General features: G+C 36.7%; 1 protein-coding gene across 1 annotated transcript; it reads right to left on the reverse strand.

Moving 5' to 3' along the window:
- Positions 1-1568: 1568 nt before the first annotated feature.
- Positions 1569-3256, reverse strand: LOC107763014 (putative GEM-like protein 8). Its single transcript, XM_075246879.1, has 4 exons — positions 2988-3256; positions 2794-2868; positions 2145-2419; positions 1569-2061 (listed from the first exon to the last, which is right to left on the reverse strand). Exons 1-4 carry the CDS (start codon positions 3142-3144, stop codon positions 1870-1872), a joined length of 699 nt encoding a protein of 232 aa, XP_075102980.1. The 5' UTR covers positions 3145-3256; the 3' UTR covers positions 1569-1869.
- Between the last annotated feature and the right edge of the window lie 13059 nt (positions 3257-16315).

Raw genomic sequence — 16315 nt, forward strand, 5'->3', positions numbered from 1 at the left:
TTTGGGAGAAGTTGATGAATCTTTTAACTAATTGTTGCATGCATGAGTCAGCTATGGGTCATCAACAACCAAAAAAAAAGATCATGCATGTGCTTTTTAGAATTTTCTTTTGTACCAAGAAGAAAAAGGTTGTCAGGAAGATGGGAGTGTTTTCAATAAATCTTTTTATTGATTGAAATTTGAAATATTCAAAAATCAAAGTGCAGTGCATGTTCAACCTCCCCCTTTATTTTCTTTTTTTTTTTTTTTTATCCCTTTGCTTGCATCAGTCCATCAATATATATCTTTTTTTCTTGCTCTTAAAGGTATTGAAAATGTCTTCTTTTAGCTGTCTGCTCAATTACAGTAAACTAATGTCATTGCTGACTTATTTCTTTATCAAGATTTGTGTGCATATGTGGTGTGTTTAACTTTTGAGTTGGCAGATTTGCTTTATGATGCAACCTACTTTTGTAAGTTGAGCAAAAGTAAGAGAGTTTTGAATATTGAAGTCATCTTATTCACCCTAATTACTTTACTTCTTTCCATTCAAATCGACTGATAATTTTTATATAGATTAGGATTTATGAGTAAGCATTTGTTTAAACTAAAATTAATAGTTTTGACTCTCTAGAGGGATGTTGTCTTGAAATTGCTAGTAGGAGTTGACCTAAATATTTATTGAGAAGCACATTGTTTCCCTAAATATATTATAGCACATTTTTTAATCTCATCTTGAGGTGTAAAGGCAGGATTTGTAGGCATCCATGCCGACTCTCTGTGGAACGCAACACATACAGACATAATTTAGAAGTTTTCAGTAAACTAACTTATTTCTCTGTAGTTTGACCAACAATACTTTGAAATATCTATAGAAATAAAAAATTACAGAAGGAGGCACAAAAAGTAGGGAGCCTTGAAGCAACGGTAAAGTTGTCTCTCTGTGACCTATAGGTCACGGGTTCAAGCCGTGGAGCAGCCACTAATGCTTGCATTAGGGTAGGTTGTCTACATCATACTCCTTGGGGTATGGCCCTTCCCCGGACCCTGTTTCTTTTTTTAAATGAGGTACAAAAAATAACGTGTTCTGATGCATTTTTCATTTGTTTCTTCCAAAATACTTAGCAAGTTATAAAGAAGTTATCTTTAATACTCCCAATAATACATATTATGTGGCATTATTCTTATTAGTCCGTTCAAAAAGAATGACACATTTTTTTTGGAAATAATGCAACTTAAAAAATTTCATTTTATTCTAAATGGCAATATGCTTTTATGGTGACAAAAATTTTATTGTAGGTTTAGGACCATAAGTACAAAAGTTTTTTTTTTCTTAAACTTCATGTCGAGTCAAACTCCATCACATAAACTGGCTCAGAGAGAATAATATTTTTGGAGGTTTGCACTGTGTTTTCATTCGTTTTTCGAATTATACGATCCAACAAGCTAGTTGGTCATTTTTTGTCAGAAAATGAGTTTAGTTACGGAGAACTTAAATAAAATGAAGTGAACCTCTATTACATGCAAAACGAAGAGCATACATGTTACACGAAAAAAATCTCAAGAAGGATATTATAATTAAATTAAAATATAGTGAAAGGGACGGATGAATCAAGATTCACCATAGATTTCATTAAAATGATAGCATGACTATGGCCAAGTCCCAAAAGATGGATTAGCCTTTCGTTTGCATTGTTTTTACAATAAGTCTATACATCCATATTTACTATTAACTCCTAAGGCTCAAAGCCTACAAAACCTAAGACCTCCTTGAGCAATGGAGCTAGTTACAAGTTTGAACTGATCTGTAAATTCCTTTCTTCATCAACATTTAACATTGATGAATGGGGGAATTTGGAAACAAAATGAAAAAAGAAAAGGAGAAAAAAACTATCTTCTTAGCTTGCTTGAAGAACTTGAAATTGCTTGCTGTAGATATCTTAGAGTCTTTTGATGATTAAGGAATCCCATAAACCAGAACTCAAAATCATCCTCTGTAACTACTTGTATATACTTCTGTGATCGCTTTTCCATATTTTCACTCTCTTTTGCTTTCTTTGTTTTATTTATTGGGATCAATACCTGCAATTGTTAACCGGCCTATTAGATTATGCTTTACATGGATAGAAAATTAGAGATGAAAGAAAACCAGAGCAGAGGGGTACCTTGTAACGGATTTTAAGCAACTTTCCAGTTGGAGATAAGAGCTTTATTGATCGCTCACTGCAGAAAGCAATCTTATCAGTAGAGATGAAGAGAAGGCCTGCCATTGGACCAGCTGTCGTTGATAAATAGCATTGAGAAACCTTCAATAGCTTTTCATCATCTTTAACCTTAAACTTCTGCTTGAATATTCTTTCCAACCCTCCTACTTGAAGAATTTTGGCCCCAAGGCTCAATTTTCCCTTCACAGTTTCTGTTAGCTTCGGGCTTAGGCTCACTGCACAATTTAAGTTAAAACATTGTCATTAAAATCAATACTTTCTATCGTATATACGTGTAAATAGTGCTTCTTGCATGGTTTTTTACATCAATACTTTAGATTTACATTCTTTGCGTTTGGCCATGCTTCACTTTCAAATAATGAAATCATTATATGCAAGTTGAAATTTTATTACCAGTATTTCCAATATTGAAAAACTTGTTTGATGAGTATGTCAAGTGAAAATTGGTTTTAAGACACTAAACATCAAAAAAAAAATTCCAAGTTCGTTCATGTCCAAATACAATTGAATCAAATACTCTTTTTCATCTTCAATTTCTTATACCTTTTTTAATGTTATATATCAAGAATATTACTATATAAGTGCTTACCATGTTCGCGAATGCCTTGTGCAAGACAGTCCATCCTCTCTCCCAGTTTGGTCATCTTCCCAATCACAGATTTTCCTGCATATTCAAGAATATTGTTATCTTTAAGATTTCGTCATTCTAAGGGTCATTAATACTCAGTACTAGTACAAGAACAAGTTTATTATTCTTCATCAAGAGACAGCGGAAATACTCACTTTGCTTTAATTTTGATAGGATCTTCGAAGTTACAGATGGAACAATATGGTCTTGGCAAGAAGATAGGGATAGTAGTCTTTTTGGCGGCCTTTCAAATGAGCATACATCTGAATTCATTGGAATATCCACCACATTTCCACTTAGTAAGTTCTTCATTGTGATTCTGATTCTGCAGTGGAATATTGCTGTATTGTAATGGTCAGTGAAAAATATTTAAGTTTTGGTTGATGGTTTTAGAACATTTCTTGTATCATTATATATAAGGGTTTGAGGAGAAGTTGATGAATCTTTTAACTAATTGTTGCATGAGTCACCTTTGGGTCATCAACAACCATAAAAGATAATGCATGTGCTTTTTTAGAATTTTTTTTTGTACCAAGAAGAAAAGGTTGTCTGGAAGATGGAATGTCGGCTGAGATTTTCAAAAGTTACAGTGTCTTCCATAATCTTTTTGTTAATTGTAATTTGAAATATACAAAAATCTAAGTGCAGTGCATGTTCAACCTTCCTTTCCTTTCTTTGTTTTTCCCTTTGCTTTCTGTCCATCTCTCTCATAATAGTTGTGTCCGGTCAGTTTGTGGGCACGTCAACTATATATTCCTTCGGCTGGTACCTACAACCTCCCATCAACATAAGTACTAACGAGCCGTTTGGCACGTGGACTATATTATCCCAAGATTATCTGACCTAGACTAATTTATCTCACCTGGGAGGTGGGATAAAATAATACCAAGTTTGATGGGACAAAGGTGGGATAAGATGAGATATTTAGGATTAAGTTTGGGACTAAGTTTATACTATATTTGGTTGACGGTATAAATTTATGCCGCATATCATACCGACCCTAATGCTACCCACCAGACGAGAAGAAATCACTTATCAAACTAAATCCTGGTCTCTCATGGTTTTAATCTGTCTTATTATTGCTGCATAGGTTTTGAAAATGTCTTTCTTTTAGTTGTCTGATCAATTACAGTAAACAAATCTCATTGCTGACTAATTTTGTTATCAAGATTTGGGTGCACATGTGGTGTTTCTAACTTTTGAGCTGTCAGATTTGCTTTGTGATGCAACCTACTTTTGTAATTAGAGCAAAAGTAAGAGAAACCTATGCGTTTTGATGTCATTTTGTCAAAACCTGAGCGATCTTTTTACTTTTTTATGCAAATCGACTCGCGTGTAATTCATTTTTTAACCATAATCTTATTTAGTATCTTCTAATGTTTAAAATCCCAATTGGTATTATCATAAGGCACTTTAACTTTTATGGATCCGAGTTGATAATTTTTTATATGTAAAAGGATTGAATAAGCATTTATTTGAAATAAAACTAATAGTTTGACTTTATACATGAATATTGTCAGTGGCGGAGTCAAAATTTTCACTAAAGATATAAAAATATAAATAAGTAAATCCACGAAAAAGTCATGACGAAAAAATTATGGGGTGTCAATATAATATATATACATAAAAGTCTTTTATCTATCTATACAATGTAATTTTCCTAAGAAGATAGTTGAATTGTCTTTAGTGAGAAGCAAGTTGTTTTGGTTGGATGTTAATGTTATTTTATCCGGTTAAAACTTACCCGTACACAGTGTTATGACACATGTCTTCACATATGTTGTTATCATTAAACCGTAGTTGATTAATGCACATTATCAACAATAACAAATTCAATGTAATTTCATAAGTGAAGTATGAGAAAAATAGTGTGTAGGCAGATTTTATCTCTACGGTGTAAAGTTAGAGAAACTGTTTTGGACAGACTCTCAATCCATATTAAAAGATTTCAATATGTGCGCAGGGCCAACAGATCTTGTGCACTTTTAAGGCAGATCTGTAAGCCATTGTATGCTGACTTTATGTTGAACCACGTACGCATGACTAATGATTTGAAATTTCTGAGTAATGCTTTGTAATTTGACCAACTTTTGCCTTTGGAAGACAATAACTTGAAGAATCTAAAGAAACAAAAAGTATTTAGAGATGAACTTTATGCACAAAAAAATAAGTATATTTTGGGATGCATTTTCATACGCCTCTTTCGGCATAATTAATAAGTTACTTTAAAAGTATTTTTATTGTTTTGCCATGTGTTTGGATTTGTTTTTTCGAATTATGTGTTATCCAACAATCTAGTTGGTCAAACTTTTATCGAATGTGTAAGTTACTCAAAACTTAAAATAATATGAAATCAACCTCTATTATGTACAAAACGAGAATAGAGATACACGTGTAAGTATCTCCTTTTCCTCACATCTTGAATGATCTTTTCACAATTTAAAAGTGGTTCCTTTTCTCTTACCAATTTATTAAATGAGATAAAGCTTAGTTTAACGTTTTAAAATTTTGATATAAGATCATTTGAGAATCTTAGATTTAAAGCTCTTAGATGATAGATGCATCATTTTTTATTCAATAATGTGTTATCGTCAATGGTTTAAAGTTACTAGATTCGGTCTAACATGTATGTTCTAGCTCCGCCCCTGCCCTGCAATTGAACCAGCTGTTGTTGATAAGCATTGAGAAACCTTTAACAATATACCACTCAGATATATAGTAGTGTTACGGGAACATAATGCACTTTGGAGGCAAATTGGTCCAAAAGTTTATCGAACAATCAGATGAACAAAGCCGAAGTCAAAGTCGTGCGACGACGACGATGCGAGGTTTGCCTTCTTTTCAACTCTTTAAGAGCTAGAAGAAGTACAATTGTATATATATCCATCAAAACTCTTTTCCTCTTCCAATATGGGACAATGTCCCTTTTGTAAAAGAGGAAAATTCAAAAAAATTATTTTTTCTTCTATTTCTCATTCACTATATTTTATGTTATTTTAAGCTTAAACCCAACAGTTTATAGGTTCGGGAATCTAGTCCGTTTAAGATACTAAGTTTTAAATTAATAATTTGCACATATTCAATAGATTTCTTAAGACAAATATAAGGTTTGGATTAAAGTTATTGGATTCGGCCAAACACGTAATCTGTGTTCTAGCTCCGCCCCTGCCTGCAATTGGACCTGCTGTTGTTGATAAGTAGCATTGAAAAGCCTAACAATATGCCACTCGGATATATAGCAGTGTTACGAGAACATTATGCACTTTGGAATTGTAATCTGTGATGGTTGTGCTTGTGCTCACCATATTCCAAAATTCCAATTTTATTTTTGAATTAATAGGGATTTAGTTGGATGACTTTTAAGTGATAAAATTAAAATAGTGATTTTTGTGTGATAAACCTTTACTCGGATGACAACAAATGATTGTTTGTCCACAAGCATGGCAAATATTTTTTGTATACTTGATCAGGCCCAACTATGCCTCCGAAGAGGTCTAGTGGTCGTTGCAAATATAATCTGATTTACAACTCTGAAGTCAAATGTCACAGGAAATTAACTTACTAATTACAACCATTAGTTCCACACGAATTCAAGTATTCAACCTTCAGAAATATTAAATAACGATTTGAATGTTTACTAACTAAGAGCAAAGTAATTAAAATGCAGTAATTTATAACTAACAGAGTAAATATTGTAGACAAGAATTGAAAAAGTATAGGGTTATGATTTTCCCTATTGTCGGAATCTCCTCCACCACGTTACCTATAAATTCGCCTAAGTATTCTCTACCGATTGTGAGTACTTTGGGTGTCATAGCTCTCTCTCGAGTAATTGCCATAATTTACTACACGTATTCTCTCGAACTACGCTAGCTGGCACTAATTCACGGCTCACTACAATCGCACCAATATTTCGTTATCTCTAATCCCGCCTTTAAACCCTCCGTACTGATCTCTCAAATACGTTAGGAGTGGTGTTGTTCGACAACTACCTAAATGTGTACTCTCGCTCTCTTTCTCTCTCTCGAGCAATATACAAACTAAATAGGCACAGTTAATTGAGAACTCTTCAATTAACAATAATGAAAATATAGTTGAACAAGTAAAGAAATATCAAAGGAAAAAATATATTAAACGTAGTATAAAATTATCGTCCAATCGGTTCCATCAAATCCTAGATTAGAAAGTTTAGATACCCATAAATGTATCAACAATTGCCATGATGTTTAAAGATATTAAACTATAAAGTATAGAGATGAACAGAAGGGAAACTCGTTTTGCTTCTTGCTCCACCGTGCTATCTCGCCTTTTTCTTCTCCAAAATAGTATCCCACCCCTTCTTAACTCATATGGAAAGTATTTATATGTTAGGGTCGAAGTCCTTGAGTCCAAATCCAGGTCAGAGTCTTTTAACCCGCGACTTTTAATCACCTAACTATAGACCTCGCGAAACCTGATCTATAGCGCGGTCAACCTGGCTATATACCTCGCGAAACCTGGTCTATAGTGCGGTCAACCTGGCTATAGACCTCGTGAAGCCTGGTCTGTAACACGGTTTGGGTAATTGATGCTTTTGCACTCTTTTCTTGCATTTTTTCCTCTTTTTATGCAACTTTCATTCGACTATTTCTTCCGATGTTCCTACACACAAAATAACACAATTTAGTTCAAATGTCGCACAATAATTCACTAAACCAATAAATTATAGTGCGAGTAATGTACTAAAGGTATAGCATTTTGGCCGAACATCACCACCCCACACTTAAACGTTGCTCGTCCTCGAGTCAACCACCAATTCACACTAACATTGAGCACTTTATTTTCTTTTAGCACATCTGAAGCACACCATACCTATGATTATGGTTGATAGCAACAATTAAACTTTATAATATGCTTTCAACACACACTTCCCTTTACTTTATATCATACTTCAAAAATTTATTCAACAACAAGACAACATGCTTATAACAATCATAACCTCACACACTGACTCAATATTACAATGCATTCATGGCTTGAATACTTAACATCATAGAGAAATCTAATTAATAATGTCACTTATCCCTTGTGAAATCATGCGCCCTCACAACAAGAATAAGAGAGTAAGTTGAATCCATACATTCGAATCAAATGCTCAAATATATTTGAAGGACTCACATATATCAAAGAAACCATGCACTCTCACAAAGAAGTCACATGCATGCACAAAGTACCATACGATTGCCCATTATATAAACCTCTACTAATGTAGGCTTGCTCGATCTAAAATCAATTAGGACTTTTTATGGTTATAATGTGGGCTAAAGGACGGGTAGGATAAATTTGGGAATAGTGACTGACTCTCTTAAGCATTTTAACACATCACAAAATTAACTTAATTGCATATTTCTTCAACCCAACTGCAATTTCACAAACAATATCATGCCCAAAGTATTTCCTATTTCTTTAAGCACTACTTTACTTTATACCCACTAGCAAGAGCAAGATATTCTTATTTTCTTTTGCTACATTCTTTTTTTCTTTTCGACAATACTTTTTTTCTCTACCATTCCTGCTAGTGGTGTATTCTTTACAATATAAGTGCACCTTTCATTCATTCATTGGTTCCATTCAAAATCCACCCAAGTTCCCTCCTAACTTATTTTAGCGCTCATTTTACAATTAAAGTATTTTAAGAAGTAAAATGATCAAAACAATGATAATTAAGAACAAAGGGGTATAGGCTTGTAATGTGGTTGCCAAATAAATGTTTATAGGCTTAAAAGGGTTGACTATGGATAGATATTATTTGTGGTAAGCATTAAGCTCAAACAAAGCAAAGGAAGCCTAAAATTATTTTTCGAACCGAGGAAAACCTAAAATTTCACTTCAACTCACATATCGGGCAAGTTCTAGACTCTAATGCAAAGATACAGACTATACAATTTCTCACCACACATGGCACATGACTCGCTAAGGACGGTTCCATTCCGATTCTCAAACAACTGCAAGTATTCACGGAGCCACAAAATATTAAGCATCAAGCACAAAGTGACACAAGCCAAGAAAATGAGATATAGGCGTCAATAAACATGTTATCTACTTAACAAGGCATCATAAGCATTTTCAAACCATAGGGAAGGTACTACATATGCTAGAGCCTAAATTTGCTACTATCAAACTAGTCAAAGGCGCCTAACATATCTCATTTTTCCATCCTTTTATTCCCTAAATCTTACTCTACTCTAAAGATAAAAAACTACTACTCGGTTCAACTACATCCCTTAGAAAAGTACCGAGACACAAAGAAAAATCATGAGGGATTATTACTACCTAAAATAATAAAAGTATATACTTTTGGATTTTTCTGTGTTTTCATTTATTTTTGTTAGACTTTAGTCCCTCAAGAAAACTGTTAAGGAGATCCATCGTCGGTAAAGGTTTAATCATTTCAATTTGTTTTTAATTTTTATATTCTATTCTAAAATAGAAAAGACGAAGCTAAAAAAAATAAAAATAAAAATAAAATAAGAAGTAATTAGTGTATCTAATATTTGCAAGTCACAAATAATATAACCTCCCACCCCACACTTAATTCATGCAATGTCCTCAGTACATATATAAATTCATAAAAAGAATCAAGTAGGGTGGTAGGAAAAACTCCCTGATCAGTCATCGTCATCGCCTTCATCTTCGAAGGCCCCATCTGCAGTTGTCCACTCTTCATCCTCTGCTCCCTCCTCCGCATCATCATCATCCTCCTCCTCGGACTGCTCTGGCTCGGCCTCGGAACACTCTGGCGTGTTGACATCCTCATCCTCTGGGAGTCATTGGCCATCGCCAAGCCCAACCAACTGTTGGGCATGAGCATTGAGCGAGAAACACTCCTCCAAAATGGCCTTCTCCTCCGTAGTGGCCGGCCTCCCTCCAATTCTAAGCTGCAAGTCCATCATCCCATATAAATAGGCCATAAAGCTATCATCTCAAGCATTACGCTCGGCCCCTGTCAGTGAGGCCATCGCACTCTCCTCTTTCGCCTGAATGCTGGTGATGTCTGTCAGTCAGAGGGGTCGTGGAATGACTACATCAAAAGCTTGCTCCTCCTCCACATCCTTTTTTCCCAGATACTGAGTCAGCATGTTACCGAAGGTCAATCTATCAATTCTCTTGCTTGTTCTCACCTGCGCCATCTGGTAGCGTATCAAGCGGCCCACATTCACTTTTTTGGCCAGTCATTAGGAAGTACAACATGCATATCCTTTCACGGCTAATAAGAGTCTCATGGTTGCATAGTAGTAAGCGCGTATTGATAATTTTCAACCACACCTGAGCTTCCGACTTCATTTTTTTCTTTGGAAATTTCATATGACCTTTGGTATTCTTGTCACGAACCCAAGCGGACACATAATTGACACCACAGAGAGTGTGTCTCAATGCCAGATATGTTGGACGGGTAATGAAGTTATCCAGGGGCTCCTGGGGAACATCCAGATCTCCCAAGTAATTGCATATAGCTGATGCAGAAAAATCAATCAACCTCCCCCAAATAGGTACTAGCTGCTCAGGATTATTCGGATCATACCCAGCGTAAAATTCATGGATAAGGTTTTCATTGATATCCTCAGTGTTTCTAAACACGTAGCTCAATCAAAGATCATGAATACCCTTCCAAATTGAGTGATACTTAGCTTTTAGACGGCGCTCATGAATAGCCGACTCAGAGTGTATATGTTTCAGCTGACAAAGCTTGTACCAGTCCTTGGCTGAAACATATACACTCTGAGTCGGCTATTCATGAGCGCCGTCTAAAAGCTAAGTATAGATGTGGGTATACTCTTAAGACCAAATTCTTATTGTCCCGCCTATTGTGGGATGTGAGGCTGCTAGAGCTGCAACTGCTTGCAACCCCTCAACTTGGCTTGAAGTGGCTTCCCCTCCTTTTCTCTTTTTCGGTGGAGGTGCGGAAGAAGCCTTAGCTTTGTTGGGAGCAGTGGCTTTGCCCTTGCCTTTACCGTTGTCCTTCTTAGGAGGCATATTCGTACCTACACAAGTAGACATTAGTCAAACATGAAAGCATTTAATCACTTCAAAACATGGTCTTACGAACCCACACTTAAGAGTTCATCATATGATGTTCAATAATTTTCGAGGCTACTCAGACTTCACCTCTTTATTTTAGCATGAGAATCAAGCAATGATACAATGATGTCTACTACAATAGTGGAGCATATGGCTACCGGTAAGCCACCCCAAACTTAAAATTTCAAGTGGTGCAAGGCGACATATCGCTATTATTACAATCCCGGAGACTCGGGCTCCAATGGGGACAAAGAATGCCTTTGAGGCATTTTGACAAACACTTAGCGTGCGCTAGTGTCATGGAGGTGCTTATAGGAAAGAGGGATTGCCTTACCCTCCCAAATCGTCTTGGAAATTCCGTGCTACCACTTTTTGTACATAACAACAATACCATTCCTATGGGGTTTATGGGGTTAGGACAAACAAGCACATTGTTACTATGAATCACAAACCCAAAAGTTATCCGATTTCATTACTTTCCACAATTCGAAATTTGGCAAAGAAAAGAGTTAGAGACCATACCTTCGATGCTTAGGAGGAGAAATTTCTCTTCAATTGATGTTGTTGGTGAGTGAAGGAATGGATTAATGAATGGCTTTAATGGAGTTTGCATATGAAGGGGAGGGGGAAATTGGAGTGGGTAGTAGGGTGATTTGTGAGATTGAGGAGTAGGGTGTTTTGTGAGATGGGAGATTAGGGCGGTCAGTGTTATTTTAATTAAGGTGTGTGTGTAGTGTTTAGTAGAAAGAAGTAATAAGAAAAGCAAACTAATAAATAAATAAAACATTACCACTTACCTAGCGTCGCGAGGTCTGCCGCGAGGTAGATATCGCTACAGCCCAAGCGATTCGTGCTCTACAGCATGGTGGAACCCTGGCGACGCGAGAGACGAAGCTTGGCCTAGCGCGCTAGGAACCTGGCGCCGCGAGGTCTGCTGCCCGGTCCACTGGTGCTGCATGTTGTGCGACACAAGGTAGGCAGTGTGGTCCGGAGCTTACTAAAGTGATTTTTTTATTACATTTTGTGAACGATTCTAAGCACTACGACCTCCCAGCGTGCTCTAGTACCTGTTCGCACACCAAGACTTAACTAAAAACTTGTTAATGTCTAAAAACGAAAAGAAAATTCTAGTTACGCTAAAATAAACTACAAGTTGGGTTTCCTCCTAACGAGCACCTTAGTTAACGTCACGCCATGACGAATACAATATTACAATGGGTTGCCTCCCACGAAGCGCCTGATTTAACGTCGCGGCACCTCGCAGGCTATCGAACTTAAGGTTCACTCAACATTTGAGGCTCTTACAAATGAGTAACGGATACAAACTTTCCTCATCCATGCTGAGGTAATGTTTCAACCTTTTCCCATTGACTTTAAACCCATTCGTTCCATCCTCGAATTCAATTTCTATAGCTCCACTTGAGAATACTTGTACAACTCTAAATGGTCCCGACCAGTTAGATTTCAGCTTACCCGAAAATAATTTCAATCTTGAATTATACAACAACACGACATCTCCGGATTTTAAAATTCTCTCTTGAATATGCTTATCGTACATCATCTTCATCCTTTCTTTGTACAACCTGGTGCTGTCAAAAGCATGGCAATGGAATTCGTCAAGTTCATGAAGCTCTGTGACTCTACTCGTACCAGCGGCCTCCATGTCAAGATTTAATTGCCTTAATGCCCAAAATGCTCTATGCTCTAACTCCACCGGTAAGTGACACGCCTTTCCAAACACCAATTTGTATGGTGACATACCAATTAGAGTTTTGAATGCAGTGTGATAGGACCATAGTGCATCATCCAATTGTTTCGCCCAATCAGTTCGAGTAGCATTTACAGTATTGGTCAAAACACTCTAGATTTATCTGTTCGACACCTCCACTTGCCTACTTGTTTATGGGTGATACGATCTTATGGCAAACGCCATATATTTCCAACAACTTTGCAAAGGCCCGGTTGCAGAAGTGGGTGCCTCCATCACTGATGATCGCTCTTGGAGTACCAAATCGGGTGAAGATATTCTTTCTTAGAAAACCAATAACTCCTTTTGCATCATTTGTTGGGAGTGCCACGACTTCTACCCATTTGGAGACATAGTCCTTAGCTACCAGTATGTACTTGTTGCTATATGAGCTAACAAATGGTCCCATAAAATCGATTTCCCATACATCAAATACTTTCACCTCTTGAATTGGGTTCATGGGCATCTCATGTCGACGGGAAATATTCCCTGTCCGTTGGCACTCATCACAGCTTTTCACCCAAAAGTGTGCATCTTTAAATAACACCGGCCAATAAAAGCCTGACTCCAGCATTTAGCACCTGTCCTTACTCCTCCAAAATGGCCTCCATACGGGGAAGCATGACATGCCTGCAAAACAGAAGGTTGGTCTATCTTGGGAATGCATCTCCGGATCATGTTATCAATACAAATCCTAAACAAATATGGTTCATCCTAGAAATACATGCGACAATCACGAAAGAACCTCTTCTTCTGCACAGAGGACAAGTCATAGGGAACAATACCGCTCTCCAGGTAGTTTGCAATATCTGCATACCATGATGCTACCTCAAGGCTCGTGGCTAAATATTTTTCATCTGGGAAAGTCTCCACGATCTCTTCCACCTCAACCCTCTTTTTAGCTCCTTCAATCCTGGACAAATGACCAGTAACTTGGTTTTCCGTTCCTTTGTGGTCACGGATTTCCAAGTCGAACTCTTGCAGCAATAGCACTCATCGAATCAGGTGTGGCTTTGACTCCTTCTTCTCAATTAGGTACCTGAGAGTCGCATGGTCAGAATAAACAATTACCTTTAAGCCTATTATATATGACTTGAATTTGCCAAATGCAAACACCACTGCTAGCATCTCTGTCACGACCCAAACCGTAGGGCCGTGACGGGCACTCGATGCCTAACTCAACTGAGTACCAACGTAACGTATCATTCTTATCATACTATCATGGGTAAATGAACCGGAAAGGCTGTCATGAGTTAACTAGAATAAAACATAAGGGAATACTAGACATAGGACGGCCCAACATGATATAGAAACTTATACATGTGACATACGAGCCTATAAAGATGACATAATCATTTGTATACTCAAGACATAGGCCGATAAGGCCATACAAGTATCCATATATATATTATCTGCCTACAAGCCCCTAAGAGTACATAAATGTCATAAAGGTCGGGACAGGGCCCCGTCATACCCATCAATACATATTCAAATTATACTGACCAAATAGGCAACTTCGGAGCAAGTGGAGTGCACAAACACCTTCTGCTGAGCTGATAGCCTACTAGGAGATCTCTCAACCTGTCTATCGGGACCTGCGGGCATGAAACGCAATGTCCCCAGACAAAAGGGACGTCAGTATAAATAAAGTACCGAGTATGTAAGGCATGAAAGAAACATGGAGTAAGAAACTCAACCTGTAAGTCTGAATAGCTCTGTGAATCATGAAAATATTTATAATGTCATGCATATGCGTATAAATGCCATACCATGCAGAAGTATATGCGTACATAACATCATAAAGCCTCTGAGGGAATCCCATCATATCATCTCATCCACTATGGGTGAAATCATCAACGTATACCAGCTGATCAGGTGGTGGTGCGTATTTAATACCATAACCTTTCCCCCATAAATCATATACATATACTATATGCATATATAACACCATCTGATCATGGATCAATATACATGTATAAATGAATGCAGTGCATAATGAAATAATTCAATAAGATCTATCTGAATGTCATGAGACCCATGAATAGACGATATGATAGTAGGACATATGGGGAATCAAGAATATAGGTAACCCTAGTACTTCTAGGAATAGAATCATTCGTGAAAATGGCATGCTTGCTCATTTCGTTGTATCATATGGATCATGCCAAAAAGAAAGAAGGGATAGCCTTAACATACCTTATCACAATCTTTTAAATCACCAAGTTGAACTTGCCTCTTCGTACCTTAACCTAAAACACCAATAATAATACTATCATTAAGTTACGAAAGGTACAATTATCACAAAACGAACGACAAGCTTATTTTGTATTAAAACGGGCAGCATCTCCCCTATAATCCTTACTTCTTTGAAATTCAAGATAACACCAAACACAAAAATATCAACATGTATACATTATTTTCCAATCTTATATACACCACAAAATACTACAAAACAGCCCAACACACCCCAATCTCACAAAACGGCCACCGTAGTAGTGTCAAACGGCCCGAAAATATTTCGATGAACGACCAGGCCACCACCTTGCATTTATGTGGTGTTTATACCCAACATTACTCCTCCAAAACTCCACTAAACAGTAGTAAAACACACAAACTAACAGCAACACAAAAAAATCTACAAAATAGTCTGGTACAAGTGAATAACTCGAACTCACGGCTTTCGATCACCGTCCCGTGAGTTCTAACTATTAGGAAATAAATTTATCAACCTTCCTTGATATTTAAACACATAAATACAGAAATTAAATATTTTATTAACTATTAAGTACCTTCCAAAACTCAAATTACAAAGAAAAAGAGAGACGATATAGCGATACTTACGTCGTAGAGATCATTTTAATGTTATCGCTTCTTGATTCCATGCCCGGGATGATAATCTTGTTTGAAGCTCTTGAAGAGAGCTTAAGAGTAAAGTTAGGAGTCTTATTGGGTTGTGTGATCTGGAAAATGGAAGAAATAAATGAGATAAGGATATAAATATCCATTTTGTTTGAAAAGTCAAAAGGTGCTACTTGGCACCCTCGCATTGGTCCTTCTTCCAACGTTTATAACTTTTTATTCGGGTGTTGTATGAATGCACGGTTAATAGAGTTGGAAACTAAATTCCAAGACCTTTAATTTAGTATATAATATGTCCCAAAATGACCTCATATAGCACATGAAATTTATTTCTCAAAAAACTCTGTTACAAGGTAAATCCTTAGTTGGTTTTTCCGCAACTTTAATCCAATTTTTCTCAAACTTCATATTTTCTATCCAAACATCATATATAGCCATATTATGACTTTAAAATCACCTAAATAATAATTAACAAGTCTAATATTCATTACGTCACATTGGAACGCATAGGGTGTAACAATCTTCCCCCCTTAGAAACATTCGTCCTCGAATGTTAAACTCCTAGAAATCTATAGAAATTTTGGCAGAGTCTCCTCTGTAACGGTAATACTATCAACCTTTCACATAGTAAACCCAACAATACAAAGCCACACAGGGCCACAATCATCAATAACACCAATGGCCTCACACGACCAATAACAATAACTAACATAAGAATCAAGTACCATATACGTACCTAAAGGCTGTGATGTCTCAGTCTGATCCTCCTTCAGAAGTGGAAACAAGTGAGGATACCTAGTCTTCATTTCTTCTTCAGCT

This window comes from Nicotiana tabacum, chromosome 23, assembly GCF_000715075.1.
Source record: "Nicotiana tabacum cultivar K326 chromosome 23, ASM71507v2, whole genome shotgun sequence".
NCBI classification, from domain to species: domain Eukaryota; kingdom Viridiplantae; phylum Streptophyta; class Magnoliopsida; order Solanales; family Solanaceae; genus Nicotiana; species Nicotiana tabacum.

Bases quoted from the DNA above. Each gene is read 5' to 3' on its own strand.
- LOC107763014 (XM_075246879.1), bottom strand. From the start codon at position 3,144: ATGAAGAACTTACTAAGTGGAAATGTGGTGGATATTCCAATGAATTCA. The intron at 2,869-2,987 runs GTGAGTATTTCC...TTGAATATGCAG, and splicing joins CCTATCAAAATTAAAGCAAA to GAAAATCTGTGATTGGGAAG. The intron at 2,062-2,144 runs GTACCCCTCTGC...TAACAATTGCAG, and splicing joins TGCTTAAAATCCGTTACAAG to GTATTGATCCCAATAAATAA.